This window comes from Protobothrops mucrosquamatus, unplaced genomic scaffold (genome assembly GCF_001527695.2).
Source record: "Protobothrops mucrosquamatus isolate PMUCROS unplaced genomic scaffold, P.Mucros_1.0 scaffold1212, whole genome shotgun sequence".
Classification (NCBI taxonomy): Eukaryota; Metazoa; Chordata; class Lepidosauria; order Squamata; family Viperidae; genus Protobothrops; species Protobothrops mucrosquamatus.
Genome location: NW_015387421.1, coordinates 164124 through 177324, shown reverse-complemented (window position 1 = coordinate 177324; position 13201 = coordinate 164124). Strand labels below are relative to the sequence as shown.

The 13201-nt window shown below is 39.9% G+C and overlaps 1 protein-coding gene across 1 annotated transcript in view; it reads left to right on the top strand.

Moving 5' to 3' along the window:
- UTP20 (UTP20 small subunit processome component) overlaps window positions 1–13201 on the top strand; it is a 79017-nt gene that overhangs the window by 29159 nt on the left and 36657 nt on the right. Inside the window, exons 19-26 of the mRNA XM_015820913.1 lie at window positions 831–907; window positions 3422–3501; window positions 3917–4160; window positions 4803–5018; window positions 7595–7685; window positions 9148–9233; window positions 9845–9970; window positions 12025–12191. Of these exons, the coding sequence (XP_015676399.1) occupies window positions 831–907; window positions 3422–3501; window positions 3917–4160; window positions 4803–5018; window positions 7595–7685; window positions 9148–9233; window positions 9845–9970; window positions 12025–12191 (1087 nt within the window). The remainder of the gene's footprint in view (window positions 1–830; window positions 908–3421; window positions 3502–3916; window positions 4161–4802; window positions 5019–7594; window positions 7686–9147; window positions 9234–9844; window positions 9971–12024; window positions 12192–13201) is intronic.

Here is a 13201-nt window from a genome sequence, read left to right as displayed (position 1 = left end):
GGCTTTAATAACGTGATGAGAAACAAAATCAATTCACACCAATGGTGAAGGATTTCCATGGATTATAGAGATCATAACCATCTCTATTTTAATTCTCTGATCAGATAAATTTGTGGGTAGGTAGAGTATCAGGTAATGATTAATTTATGTTAGCAATCAGGTTTCAAATCAAGGGCAATTATTATGTTGTTTTTACGGCAAAGACATTTCTCTTTAATTACAGTTTATCTTTCTGGTAAGTCTGAAATAGTATTTTGATTTTCTTAATCAAATTCTGTCATATTGGCCAGATGTTTGCAGGGGGGCACTCAGTATCATACAAACTACTAGACTGAAGTGGGATTCAGTGCAGCACTAGCCTCACTTGCATTTTCCCTTTGTAACACAGACCATATTTACATGGAGCACTTTGCTATATTGTGGCTTCATTTACTGCACTAGCTGGTTAAATATGGGAAAAAACATCCTTTGTGATAAGAGAAAGAGCCATTAATCACAGTCCATAACCACAGTATGTTACTGGTGAAGCGGTCTGGCATGTCATCCAAAATTTGATTAAGAATTAACTTCTAAGAAAACAGCTGTTGATTCAAGAGTGGCTACATGTATAGCTAATAAAGGAGGGTATAATATATGTAGCCCAAGATTTCAGGAAAAAAGGCCACTGTTATGCCAATGTTGGAATTTAAGGAAAAAATAAAACATTGGATAATAATATACTGATAATATTTAAGAAGAATATCTTTATAGTAATGGATACCAGTGATCTTGTTCAATATGTATTGGTGGTTTTGAAAGAGGCAATCAAACATTTTAGACTGTTATTCTAGGTGTCTCTTCGGTATTTACTGGGAATGCTTTATATCAACTTCAGTCCACTATGGGAACCTGTGATTGAGCTTATAAGGTAAGTCTTTGCTTTTCAAGGAAAAGAGCAAATTGGGTATTGTGACTAAGGATTCGGATTCAGCTCAGCCCCAAGCCATGGGAATTCACTGGGTGAAGTGGGAATCAGGCCCTCTGAGCCCAGCCTTTGTTGTGGGAATTGTTGTAGGAAAAAATGTAGTGTATGTCACTTTGAATATCTGAAAGAGAGGCAAATACAGTTATAAAATTATGTAGTTACGTAGTTATAAATAAGGACAAAAATCAATTGTATCATATACCTGTGAATTATGTGGGGTGGAGAATTAGTTTAATGTGCTAATGAAGTAAATGTCTTATTTCTGGTGAGACTATTGAACGTGCCATTCTCTTGAAGGAGGGGATAATTGACATTGTTCAGCCTGTGGGAAATATGACTTCTTTATTTTCGGCTTGCTATTTTCTGGCACCTGGCAGGTTTTTTTTATAATAGATGATTTATGTAACATGAATCATATGATTCATATAATATGAATAGACAGTTCATAATGCCTGAGTTAACTTGAAATCCTAGCTTCCACATCCATCATGAAGATATTATTATAGAATTGCATTCTTCGTTACTTTTTTTTTTTTTTTTGCTGCATCTACACACTACAATTCTACCCGACTTATCCATGAAAAATATTTTGTTTCATAAATGAATTTAGTCTTATAGAATGATGTTGGTTCCACCCAGTGGTGGGATTCAGCCAGTTCGCACCAGTTCGGCAGAACCGGTAGCTAATGTTTTGTTGCCCAGATCCAGAATGGACTTCCGGAAGTGGCATCCACACAGAGAACCGGTTGTTCACATATTTGAATCCCACCACTGGTCCCACCCATATACATTAGAATGTGACCTCTTTAGTTCAACTTGAGTCTGGGAGAAATTGAATGATGCCAAACATTTGTGGGAAGGAAATTTACTTAATGAGCAGATGTTTGAGAAATGAAGGAGTGCAGTTTCAGGTTTGTAGCAATACAGTTTAAGGAACCCTTGCACAATCAAAGAGTAGAGAACAAAGTTCCTCATCCCTCTCTGTAATTGAGTTTCTGGGTGGAATGGCTCTCCTTTCTCGCTCTCATATGACAAACATCTAGCAGGCTGAATCCAGGGAGCTTTTCCACGAGTGGAGATGAGGAAAGAGCTGAAATCCCAGTTGCACAAGATGTTGCATAAGTCTTAAGATGAGTACTTGTCCTATGTTTGTGCTGTGAGTAAAGGAGTACCATATCTCTTAAAGTAGCTGGTAGAAATGTCAGAATTTCTTTCACTGACATTGCTCATTAAATGAATTCCCACTCTGTTCTTATCCCTGCATATCTGGGTTGTGGATAAATCACTCTAAATTCCTTTGAGTTGATTATTAAGGGCAAGCTGTGTGTCTGTGTATATCCTTAAATCAAACTGATTAGGCAAATTAATTTATGAAGAATCCTACTACTGAACTCTCAAGTTTAGTTGAAAATCTACTTTTCTCTAGTGCAGCGGTTCTCAACCTATGGGTCGCGACCCCATTTGGGGTCGATCGACCATTACACAGGGGTCGCCAAGCAAGGCTGTCCGCCATTTTTTTCCCCTTTTCCGGCGGGTGCCTTACCTCCCTTGGGCTGGGCCAGCTGGTGGTCGGCCTGCTCCGTCTCTGCCACTTGCCAGCTACACCTCGGCTGGCGCAGGGGGCGGAACCACGCATGCGCGGCGCTCCCGGGCAGGGAAAGTCCTCGACTTACGACCGGTTGGGTAGTCCTCGACTTACGACCGGTTTAGTCCTCGACTTACGACCGGTTGGGGGTCGCGGCATTAAAAAGGTTGAGAACCACTGCTCTAGTGTGTATGACCAAATTAAGGACAAAACTGAAAAGGGGCTAATTTTAAAGACTTCCATAAGGATTAAAAATGTTTATAATTTTGCTTTACAAAAGAACATTCAAGAGCAAAATCAAGAAAATAAATTCTTAAATTTAAGTATAGCTTTCTGAAATAAAGAACTGCCCTTTCTGATAAAGAACATGTGGTCACCGAAATTTAAGCACATGCTGAAGAATGACCACAAATAAAAAGAAAAAATCAGTTTACCGTGCAAAAGAAAATTGAACAAGCAGAACTTTACCCCAAGGAAACTTTTCAAAGAGAAAAGAATTAAGAAATAATCCAAACTTGGTGACTTTTTTCCTTCTCTTTGTGACTTAATGAAGCACATTTCCTGAATATTTCAGCATCATTATTCTCATATTACATTACTTTGCACTTTTGGAATAAATCAGATTATGGAATGATATGAGCAAATTAGATATACTTATCAGATTTCTTATGCTTCTGTTTTTCAAACATATAGCAAAATGATTTTGGATTGTGATACAATAGGAATAAAGCCCTATAAATAAAGGAAAGATTGCAAAGCATTGCAAAATAGTTTAGTCTCTGTGAGGAAAAGAAGACATGCCTATGATAGTTAATAGTTGATTTGTTCAGTTACCTATTTTTATTTTTTTTAAATCCTAACGTTTTAATTAGATCCCATGCAGATGAAATGGAAAACAAGCTATTCTGGAAAGTTTATCATGAACATTTGGAAAAAGCTGTATCCTATGCTGGTAAGACATTGTCATATAAAAGTTTTGACAAGGTCAAAATTGCTTGTTAACTAAGCAAATAGTGTCTGACTTCAGGAATTTTCTCCCCTGCTCCCTCTGTCTCTCTCAGTCTCCAGTGGCAAAACATGCTTGCAGTGATCTGGAATTGTTGCTTGCCATTTTTTTCTTTTCTGTCTCAAAGAACACAAAACAATTATTTTTATTGATAGAAGGCCTCAATTTCTGGAAGTACCCAATTTTCTGGGCCTTCTGCAAAACCCCAGTGATTGAACAGTATTCACTAAAGTGGAACTCTTAAATTTTAAGTTTTGTGTAATTCTTTATTAACCAGAACTATAAATAGATTTGCTGTAAATTTGCAGTAATAGGTTAGCTGGGATGACTAAAAAGAGTCATTTTGGTGATTTTTTCATAGAAAAAGAGCTACATAATGAGCTAGAAGAAGAACCAAAAACAGTTGCGGATGTTGGAAGTGAGGAAATCTATCAGCATCATGTCAGAGCTTTGTATGATGAGCAATTGAAATGTCAGACATGCTGTAATGAGAGAATGGATCACACAAACTTTAGGTTTCTCCTTTGGAAGGCAATGTCAAGATTTGCATACAGGGTGGAATCCAGGTCAAGAGAACTTTCTCCACTTCTACTAAGATTTATTAAGTAAGTGAGGATTTTTATAGAAGAAATATTTATATACATGTTTCCCAATCACTTTTGGAATTACTTGGTTATTCAGCTAAATCATATGATGGAATAGTTCATATTATCACTTATCAACAAGGAAATGTGACTGTACTTGCTGCTCCCCCCCCCCATCCCAAGCACTCATGACAAACAGACTATGGTGTATAATGGACTGTGAGAATAACTTTGAGGAACAGTAGCAAGAATTTGCAACCAAGACATTGATTAGACAAAATCTAAGTCCAAAGCAGAAATGCAGTTTTGAGTAAATGTCTCAGATCTGATCATCCCAAGTTCTGTTGCAGATAAGAGCGTGGGGAGGGGGGAGGTGCATTCAGATGTGTTAAGATTCTGTTACTTTAACACTATAATAAAAGTAGTTTGTTATAGCTTTGTTTCCTAGTTGGTCTGCCTTGAAGTACAATATCAAATAGAAAAGTGAAGAATCTGCTGGGCCTTATGTGCACAACACAAACATTAAAAGAGAGGGAGAGTTAGGGCTACAAAGAGTAACAGTGATACAAAAGAGTTATTATCTCTGAGGCACAAATAAGTCACTAGAATGAATTGAAAAAAGATAGGTAGGAAGACCAACTCCTGTATTTTGTTTTGTTACAGCAATGAGTATTATCCTGCTGATATACAAATAGCCCCAGTGCAAGATCTTAGAAAAAAAACCAGTTGTAGTGAGGATATAAAAAATCAGGCAGAGAAGATGGATCTTCGAGATACAACCGAGGATGAGTCATATGACTTTGAAGAAGAGAAGCAAACTTCTGAAGGCCAAATGACTGAAGAGATGCCCAGAAGGAAAACCAGAAGAGCTGCAACAAAGTATGTTTGTCTTAATTGCAATGAAATGATAAGGGTTTTCAAAACTTAATTTGGCCTGTAGTTCTTGTTATTAAACTGTAACATGCCTTGCATAGTTTCTTAATTCTTTATCTTTGTCCAGTCATTAGAATATGTAATAGGAGAACATTTTAGTCATATGTTCATTAGGCTCACAATTCAGGTTCAGTAATGTGGTTGATTTGTTAATCAAGCCCATGAATTAATATAACATGGGACTCCAGTCATGGATCAGAGACAAAGTGAAAAGAGTTCATATTTAGCTTTATTGACTATGTAGAGCAGACTTATGAAACACAAGAATTGGCCCATATTTGGCCCGTGGGGCTACCACAGAGACAGTGAGGGACTGGGCCCCGCCACCCTGGCCATGGGTCTGCCTTGCCCGGCCTAGTCGGGCAGCCACCCCAGGTGTGCGCACAGGAGGTGGTGAGCATGCGAGGGCCGACAGTGTCCGGCAGCAAGGGCTCTGCAGCCTGCTGTGACCACTGGGCCAGCCCTCCAAGCAGCAGGCACTGCGGTAGCACCGGCAGGCATGTGATGTGGACCACCAGACGTGCCTACTCCATCCTGTCTGTTTTTGCTTGTGGTTGGAGAACAGATCGCTGCTGGTAATCTCCTTGCCCCCCTCGTGGGTCTTGCCTTTGGCCCACAGGTGGAGTGTGTTCCCCTCATGCACCCGATGCACCTTGGCCTCACCGCGAGCTGCCACCGCAACCAAAGCCACCACCAGCTCACACAGGTCCGTTAGGCTGCCGCTGTCGCCCGGAGCTGCAGGCCCCTCCAGCATGAAGGAGGCGAAACAGCCTGAGTAGAGGTGGTAGAGCATGCCCAGACCCTTCGGCGCCATGGCCGCCCAGGCCCAGCCAGGATTGTGTGCTTCCTTCCGTCTCTGCTGGGCCTGGGTGGCTATGGCACCAGTGGGGATCTGGCTTTCCCTGCTCGGGTTGGCCGTCTTTTGTCTGCTGGGCCTGGGCGTGCTCTTCCACCTCTACTCGATTTCCTAGCTGGCCGCTTCACCTCCTTCATGCTGGGTGGGCCTGCAGCTCTGGGTAGCAGCCTAATGGACCTGTGTGAGCTGCCGGTGGCCTCGGTGGTGGCGGGGGCCTGGAGTGGGGCCAAGGTGCATCGGGTGCCCGATGGGAACACGCTCCGCTTGTGGGCCAAGGGCAAGACCCATGAGGGGACTGAGGAGATGACCAGCAGTAACCTGCTCTCCAACTGCAAGCAAAAACAGATGGGACAAAGTAGGCGCATCTAGTGGTCTGCATCACGTGCCTCCACCCTGACTTTGCCTGCTGCTGGTACCACCGCAGCGCCTGCCGCTTGGGGGCCCGGCCCATTGGTGGCAGTGGGCTGTGGAGCCCCAGAGTGCACCGGCGGAGGGGCCGGCCCACTGTGGCTGTTGATGGCCACTGTCGGCCCCGTGTGCTCACCGCCCTCTATGCACAGAGGCCAAAGGTGTCCGACAGCGGTCACCCCGCCCCTTGCCTCATTTTGCCTCAGCCCGTGGCAGCACCCCCGCCCTGTCCCCTGCCTCGCCTCACCCCGCAAGACGAACTCTCCTGCCCACTGCCCTACCTGTCAGAGATTCTTGGAATATGTTGCAATTAAATAATTCAAAATTGGGAAAGATGTATGCAAACATTGTATACTGTCCTCTTATTTATTTAGCTTGTATACAAAATATATCAAAAGAAATATTGGACTGGAAGAAATATAATTTGGATTGAAGAAGTGAGAAAATTTAAGGAATATTTTTGAAGGTGAAACAAAAACAGGTTATTGTTCAATATTTAAAAAAATAAGATTATGTCAGCAGGCAATACCAACCCCATGAAATTTCAGCAGAAATTGAAATAGTGGTAGGTTTTATAATTTTAAGCTTAAAAATTTACTGTAGTCAAGAAATCATGAAAGAGTCATGAAAGAGTTTTCATCATGTCTTCTGATTACTAGTTGGTGTTCATGGATGCATTCTGCCAGACTTCTGTCTGTTTGTCCTACGTAGTGCCTATTGCTGTGTATGTTTTAGATGACTTTTTTCTGTACACTTGTGTTTCTAGTTTGCAATTTGCAATTGTGATCTCTGCTGATCAGGATGTCCAGAAAGGGGAGTGCTTGTTGTTTTCTTCTCTGGTAAACTGGATTCCTTTAAAGATGTTGATGAGGGAACTTCCGGTTTTGCGTGGTAGCAACCGGTTGCTGGCTTGCAGATTCTCCACACGCCCGCTGCTAATTTCGCCCTGCCAGGGGACCCTAAATGGGTCTAAGTCGCCCCGGAGAGGCGGCGAAGAAAGAAGGGTGATCCAGTCCTGGCTTGTTGCTTTTCATAATAGCTGAACCAAGTCAGGCTAATAGTCATTGCTAGATTCAATAAAATAACCCAGTGATCTTTGAAAAGAGCTGTGTAAATTTAAGTACATAAGAGCATTTTTTAAAAAAGCATTTGATACATTTGTTTGTAGTTTTGAAATGTTTCCATCTCAAAAGACAACTTTTGTGGTGGTTTTTTTGAGTTTTTACTGACAACTGATCTCTTCTGTTTTGTTTTTCAGGCAGCTTATCAGTCACTTACAAGTTTTCACTCAGTTTTCAAATCCCCGTGCTTTGTATTTAGAACCCAAATTGAATAAAATATATGTTCAGGTAAGAATTTTTCAAAATGATTAATTAAAAAATGATTAAATGATTAATAAACATGCATATTTATTATTTTGCAGCTTGGAAATAATTTGGGAAAGGTTTTTGTTTCAGAATTTGTTCCCAGCCTGATGTCTCCAGAGAAACTTGTGAATGTCACTTCTGGAATTTCTAGCCAGCACGACAGTGACTAAATTATTCTCAAGAAATGAGTTGCTAAATGAATGAATGAATGAATGAATGAATGTATGTATGTATGTATGTATGTATGTATGTAAACATAAGATAAGTAAAAAGAAAAAGAGAAAAATAAAAATAAATAAAATGTATTCACATGACAATCTGAATTTTGATGTTCACATTAGAAATTAATAATTTCTCTGTTATGATCTTTCTTGGCTGGTGGTAGAATTATTATGATAGTAGTGAGGAATAGCTTAAATCAGCTTTCAACGTATTAAGAAAAATCAGCTACAAGATCTAGGCTTGTATATCAGGGGTTCTCAAGCCCTAGGCCATGGCCTGGTACTGGGCTGCGGCTTATTTGGAACCGAGCTGCAGAAGCAGTGGGTTAGTGTGCACGTGTGTGCAGCTCCATTTGTGCAAGTGGCGAGTACACATGCAGGTGCAAATGGAGCTGCACACGTACTTACCACCACTTATGTGGAACCATCTGCTCCTCCCGCCAGTCCTCAAAGCCGGAAAGGTTGGGGAACGCTAAAGTATATGATGAATTTTGGGGGAAAGGAAAAGCCTTATAGAATTAAGGACTTAAGCAAGATAGTGTAAGTATTGCATAAATGTTTTTGGATTATAGCAACTGATCATGCTTTTTTACGAGCTGATTCTTGGAGATTCCTGTTTTGAGGATCATTCTTTTTATTAGGAGTCTAAATGGTATAGTAATTATTAGGACCAGTAGGAGAGCATATAAGTGTTTCAGATTTTTACAGTGGTGTAAGAGCACATGATTGAAGTTCATGGATTCTAGGTATAAGAACAATTATTAAAATGGCAAAAGCATTCCCTGCTTATGGATTCTGCTGTTTGCATAATTACTATCCTCCAGGTCAGTGTAAATTTTGACAAAGTATTGATTGTAATATGCTATAGAACAACTCTAACACATTTATTTTAACCCTGGTTTGTTTTGGGAGGGGGCTTCGTGGTATCTGAAGCAGAACATCCAGATTCAGCCACAGTTCTGTTCCATAAATCAACCTTGTGAACTCTCAAGTTTCTTCCTTCTGCTATGTATTCAAAATGGACATTTATATGTATATATATATGGCATATTTATATATGCATATAGCATGTATATATGTGGTATGTGTGTGTATGGGTAAATATATACTTTCTTTCGAGACAGGCAACAGAATTTCATTTTTAATGTTGGCCAGTGTGCTCATAGTAAAAAATAACAGTAAAGGTTATCTTATCTTACCTTATCTTAAAACATTACTTTCAGCTGCTGACCCATCAAGACCAAAATGTGCAAAAAGTAGCTCTTGACTGTATCATGACTTACAAGCATCCACATCTTCTGCCCTATAAGTAAGAGAGTGCATTGAATTATATATGATTATACACTCACAAATATAACTTCAGACTTAATATATAGATTCTGGAATTGTGTTACTTTCTCTTGCTTTAAATCATGGGTGTCAAACTCGCCGCATCACGTGATGTGTCATGACGTATCGCAACTTTTTTCACATTGCCGGAGCTGGGGTAGGCGTGGCCTGCGCATGATGCAACTGGCCCATGGGCCGGCAGTTTGACACCCCTGCTTTAGATGAGGCACATTTTTATTTCCTGGATTTTAATATTTTAAATGTGTACTTGCCTGGTTTAATGATATACACTGTATCATTACACTAGCTTATGTTACATTTTTATTATAGAGTGTGAGGGAGATGGGCGATTTAAAAATGAGACAGAAAGATAGAACATATTAAAAAATGAATAGAGGCTCCTTGTTATGTTGGTATTTTATTCAATTTATTTTACTTTCATATATTTTGTAAATTTTGCTAGTCATTGATTGAATAAGCTTTACTATTGTCAGCTCTCACATATATCTTTTCAAATACTAAAAAGTTGTGACCTTATATTTTAAAAAAATTATGTAAAGAATCTTTTTAAGTTGCGTTATGTACTTACAGAGAAAATTTATATCGGCTATTGGAAGACAAGAGTTTTAAAGAAGAAATAGTTCATTTCAGCATTTCTGAAGAAAACAGTATAGTAAAACCACAGCACCGACCAGAACTTATTCCTGTTTTGATGAGGTAAGAGACTTTTGTATGTTAATATAGACCAGGGCTTTTCAACCAGTGGTACGGGTACCACCTGTGGTACATTGGCACCTAACAGGTGGTACGCAACCATCCTAGAAAAGTGGTAATGGGGGAGGGGAATGAGCTGAACCGATGGCAGCACTGCACAAGCCTGAGCGAGAGATGGCTGGAGCTGCAGGGCTGTCAGGGCTTAGCGGAAGCCACAGGATCAGTACTGCTTTCCAGATGATCGGCGCTTCTTCGGGGCTGTCAGGGCTCAGTGGAAGCGCCAGGATCAGCACCAGGCTCCAGCTGGAGCTCGGTGCTGATCTGGTGCTTCTGCTGAGCCCTGAAGAAGCACCAATCATCTGGAATGTTGCAGCATCTCCAGGGTCTTGTGATTTACATTCAGATGCTTGGCCACTGATTCATATTTATGATGGTCACAGTGTCCCAGGATCATGTGAAGTGACCAAAACCTGCTGCAACCACCCAGCAGACAGGGGAAATAAAAACCAAACACACCCCCACCCTACCCCCACTGCCAATCCTCAACAGAAATGCTCACAACAATGAAAACCTCGGACAGGAGGAAGAGTGCGGCCGGTTGGGCAGGCAGGTGTCTTGCTCGGCTGTGGCTTGGGGGGCACTTTTTTCAGTGCCATTGTAACTTTGAACAGTCACTAAGCGAACTGTTGTAAGTCGAGGACTACATGTACTTTATCACTTTTTTCCTTTTTTTTTTTTTTTGGTCAAGTTTTTGACACCTTGCTAGGTGGCTGGTGGTACTCGGATATTGCCATATCCTAAAAGTGGTACAATGGGTGAAAAGGTTGAAAAGCCCTGATATAGACATTGGTTTACCTTTTATTGCTTTAGGCAGTGTGTGTTTTTACTTCTTAGAGTGTAATATTTTAAACTTCTACTTGCATGGCTTACCAGACTATACATGCTTTGAATGTTTAAAAATAAAGTCTTATCTCCTGCCTCCCAAAGAAGATGGAAATTCTGAATCTATTGTCCAAATATTACTGTAAACATACCATCTTTGTACTAAACTTGTTACTTAATTTATGTTATGTTCTTGTATAAAACTAACACCACAACTTATTTTTTTAAAAGTGGCTTTTCTCTGAAATTATAAAAGCTAACTTTAGTTCTAATCAAACAAAGGACAGATTTCCCAACTGTGAGCTTGACTGTAGACCCTGGTGAGGACCAGTTGTGGTGAACTGGTTATAATGCTGATTTGGGATTGGAAAAAAGTCTGTCTCTGAATACCATTAAGACATGAGGTTTACTTTGAACTATTTACTACTTCCTACTCTAACATAATTCAGAGATATTGTAAAGATAAAATGGAGGCAAAATGGTTACCATATGCATGTAAACTGGGGTTTAATCAAACCTGGCTCCTAGTAACAGCTACATAATTTTATGGCAACAACATAGAAAGGGTTTTTTTTCAACATTCCAGTAATCGGTAGCCCTAAGGTTTCCTGATGATCTCCTGTCAAAGTTTCATGCCTGATCCTGCTTAGCTTTCCAATATCAGCCAAGCTTGGAGAAATGCAGCCCAGAGCTGTGTAAAGTGGGTAACTGTAGAAGATAAAATTATAAGTAAAATAAATGTGGGTAAAGAATGAAATAAGTTTTAATAAGTATGGATGGAAGAATGAAACAACTTCCAGTTCTGAATTATTTTGCAATAATGTTCATTATAATCATTGATCAGATTGATATCCTACCTTTATCTTTTATATCTCAAGATGTTTATTACTACTATTTTCCCCATAACAAAAGCCCTGTGAGGTGGATTGAGCTGAGAGGAGTGACTATCCAATGATCCCACTGGCTTCCATGCCTAAAGGAGGACTAGAACTCATTGTGTCCCAGTTTCTAGACCAGCATTGAATCACCACACCAAACTGCCTCTTTGATTTAGGACTATTATTGCAGTTTGTATTGTCCTGGGAATTTCTACTAGGACCAGCACATACTGAGCTTTTGCCTATAGACCCCATTGCTTCTGAAAAGCTAACATGATTTCTTCTTACCCCTGGAAGGATTCTGTATGGACGGATGAAAAACAAAACTGGAAGCAAAACACAAGGGAAATCGGCAGCAGGGACCCGTATGGCTATTGTTTTGAGATTCCTGGCAGGCTCTTTGTCTGAAGAGATAAGGGTGTTTTTGGATCTGCTCTTTGAGCCTGTGAGACATTTCAATAATGGTATGTTTTTCACAAGAAAAAAAAATTAAGTTTTGACAAATATAATGGAACTGTCAACGTGTTTAAGGTGATTGAAGCTTGCAGAAATAAACATAACACAAAAGCATATGGGAACTGTCTTTACTGTCAACATTGCCCAGTGAAGATTGAGCATGGCCTGTAGCCTCAGAATGTTGAATACATATTGTAAAATAATATTACTTTATTTCTATGCATGTATTATCGCATTGGCTCATTGCTATTGTTCCTTTGTACTGCCTAGAATATTTAAAGAATGAGATGGCTTTAAAAATGTATAAATTAATTAATTAGAAGAATGAGTGGGAAGTGGAGCGTTGGATGACATGAATGGTTTCTTAACATTTAAAGCAGAGTATGGCATTTTCAATGTGACCTGGTAGCTGCAGTTAATACCACATTCATATGAAACAATCACTTTCTCTCCTGTTAATAGCAATGGAGAAAAAGCAGCTTTCCTTCATTTCCTTTTCCTTCCCCACCCCTAACTCTCTTACCCATTTTCCTCCATTTTTCTTTAGATTTTTTATCCCACTTTTGTTACCTTGTAAATAACTTAAACATACTCTTTCCTTACCCCAAAGTTACCCAGCTGACTTTCATACCTAAAGTGGATCTAGAATCTCCTGGATTTTAGCCTGGTGGTCAAGACTTCAGAATATGATGACTTCAATGGGCTCTGTGATGAGCTATCAACCCTCTTAGAGCTAATGCTAATTCTTGGAGGGCAAGAATGAAAGTTTTTAGTCACCTAGGCAATGGCTCTGAGAGTGCTCTAAAATTAATTTTGAGTCCTCTTACTCAATGCTAATACTTTTAAGAGTTAAGTGGCCTTTCAGCAGCCATGTCATCACAACATTACGTAATGGTGACAGGTAAAGCCAGTGGTAACAGTGGTTGAGAATTATGTTCAATTGTGATGAACTGCAACCTGTGATTTCAAGGATTACGTGGTCTTGGCATTGCCTATGTGAGCCCCCTAATATTCTAAA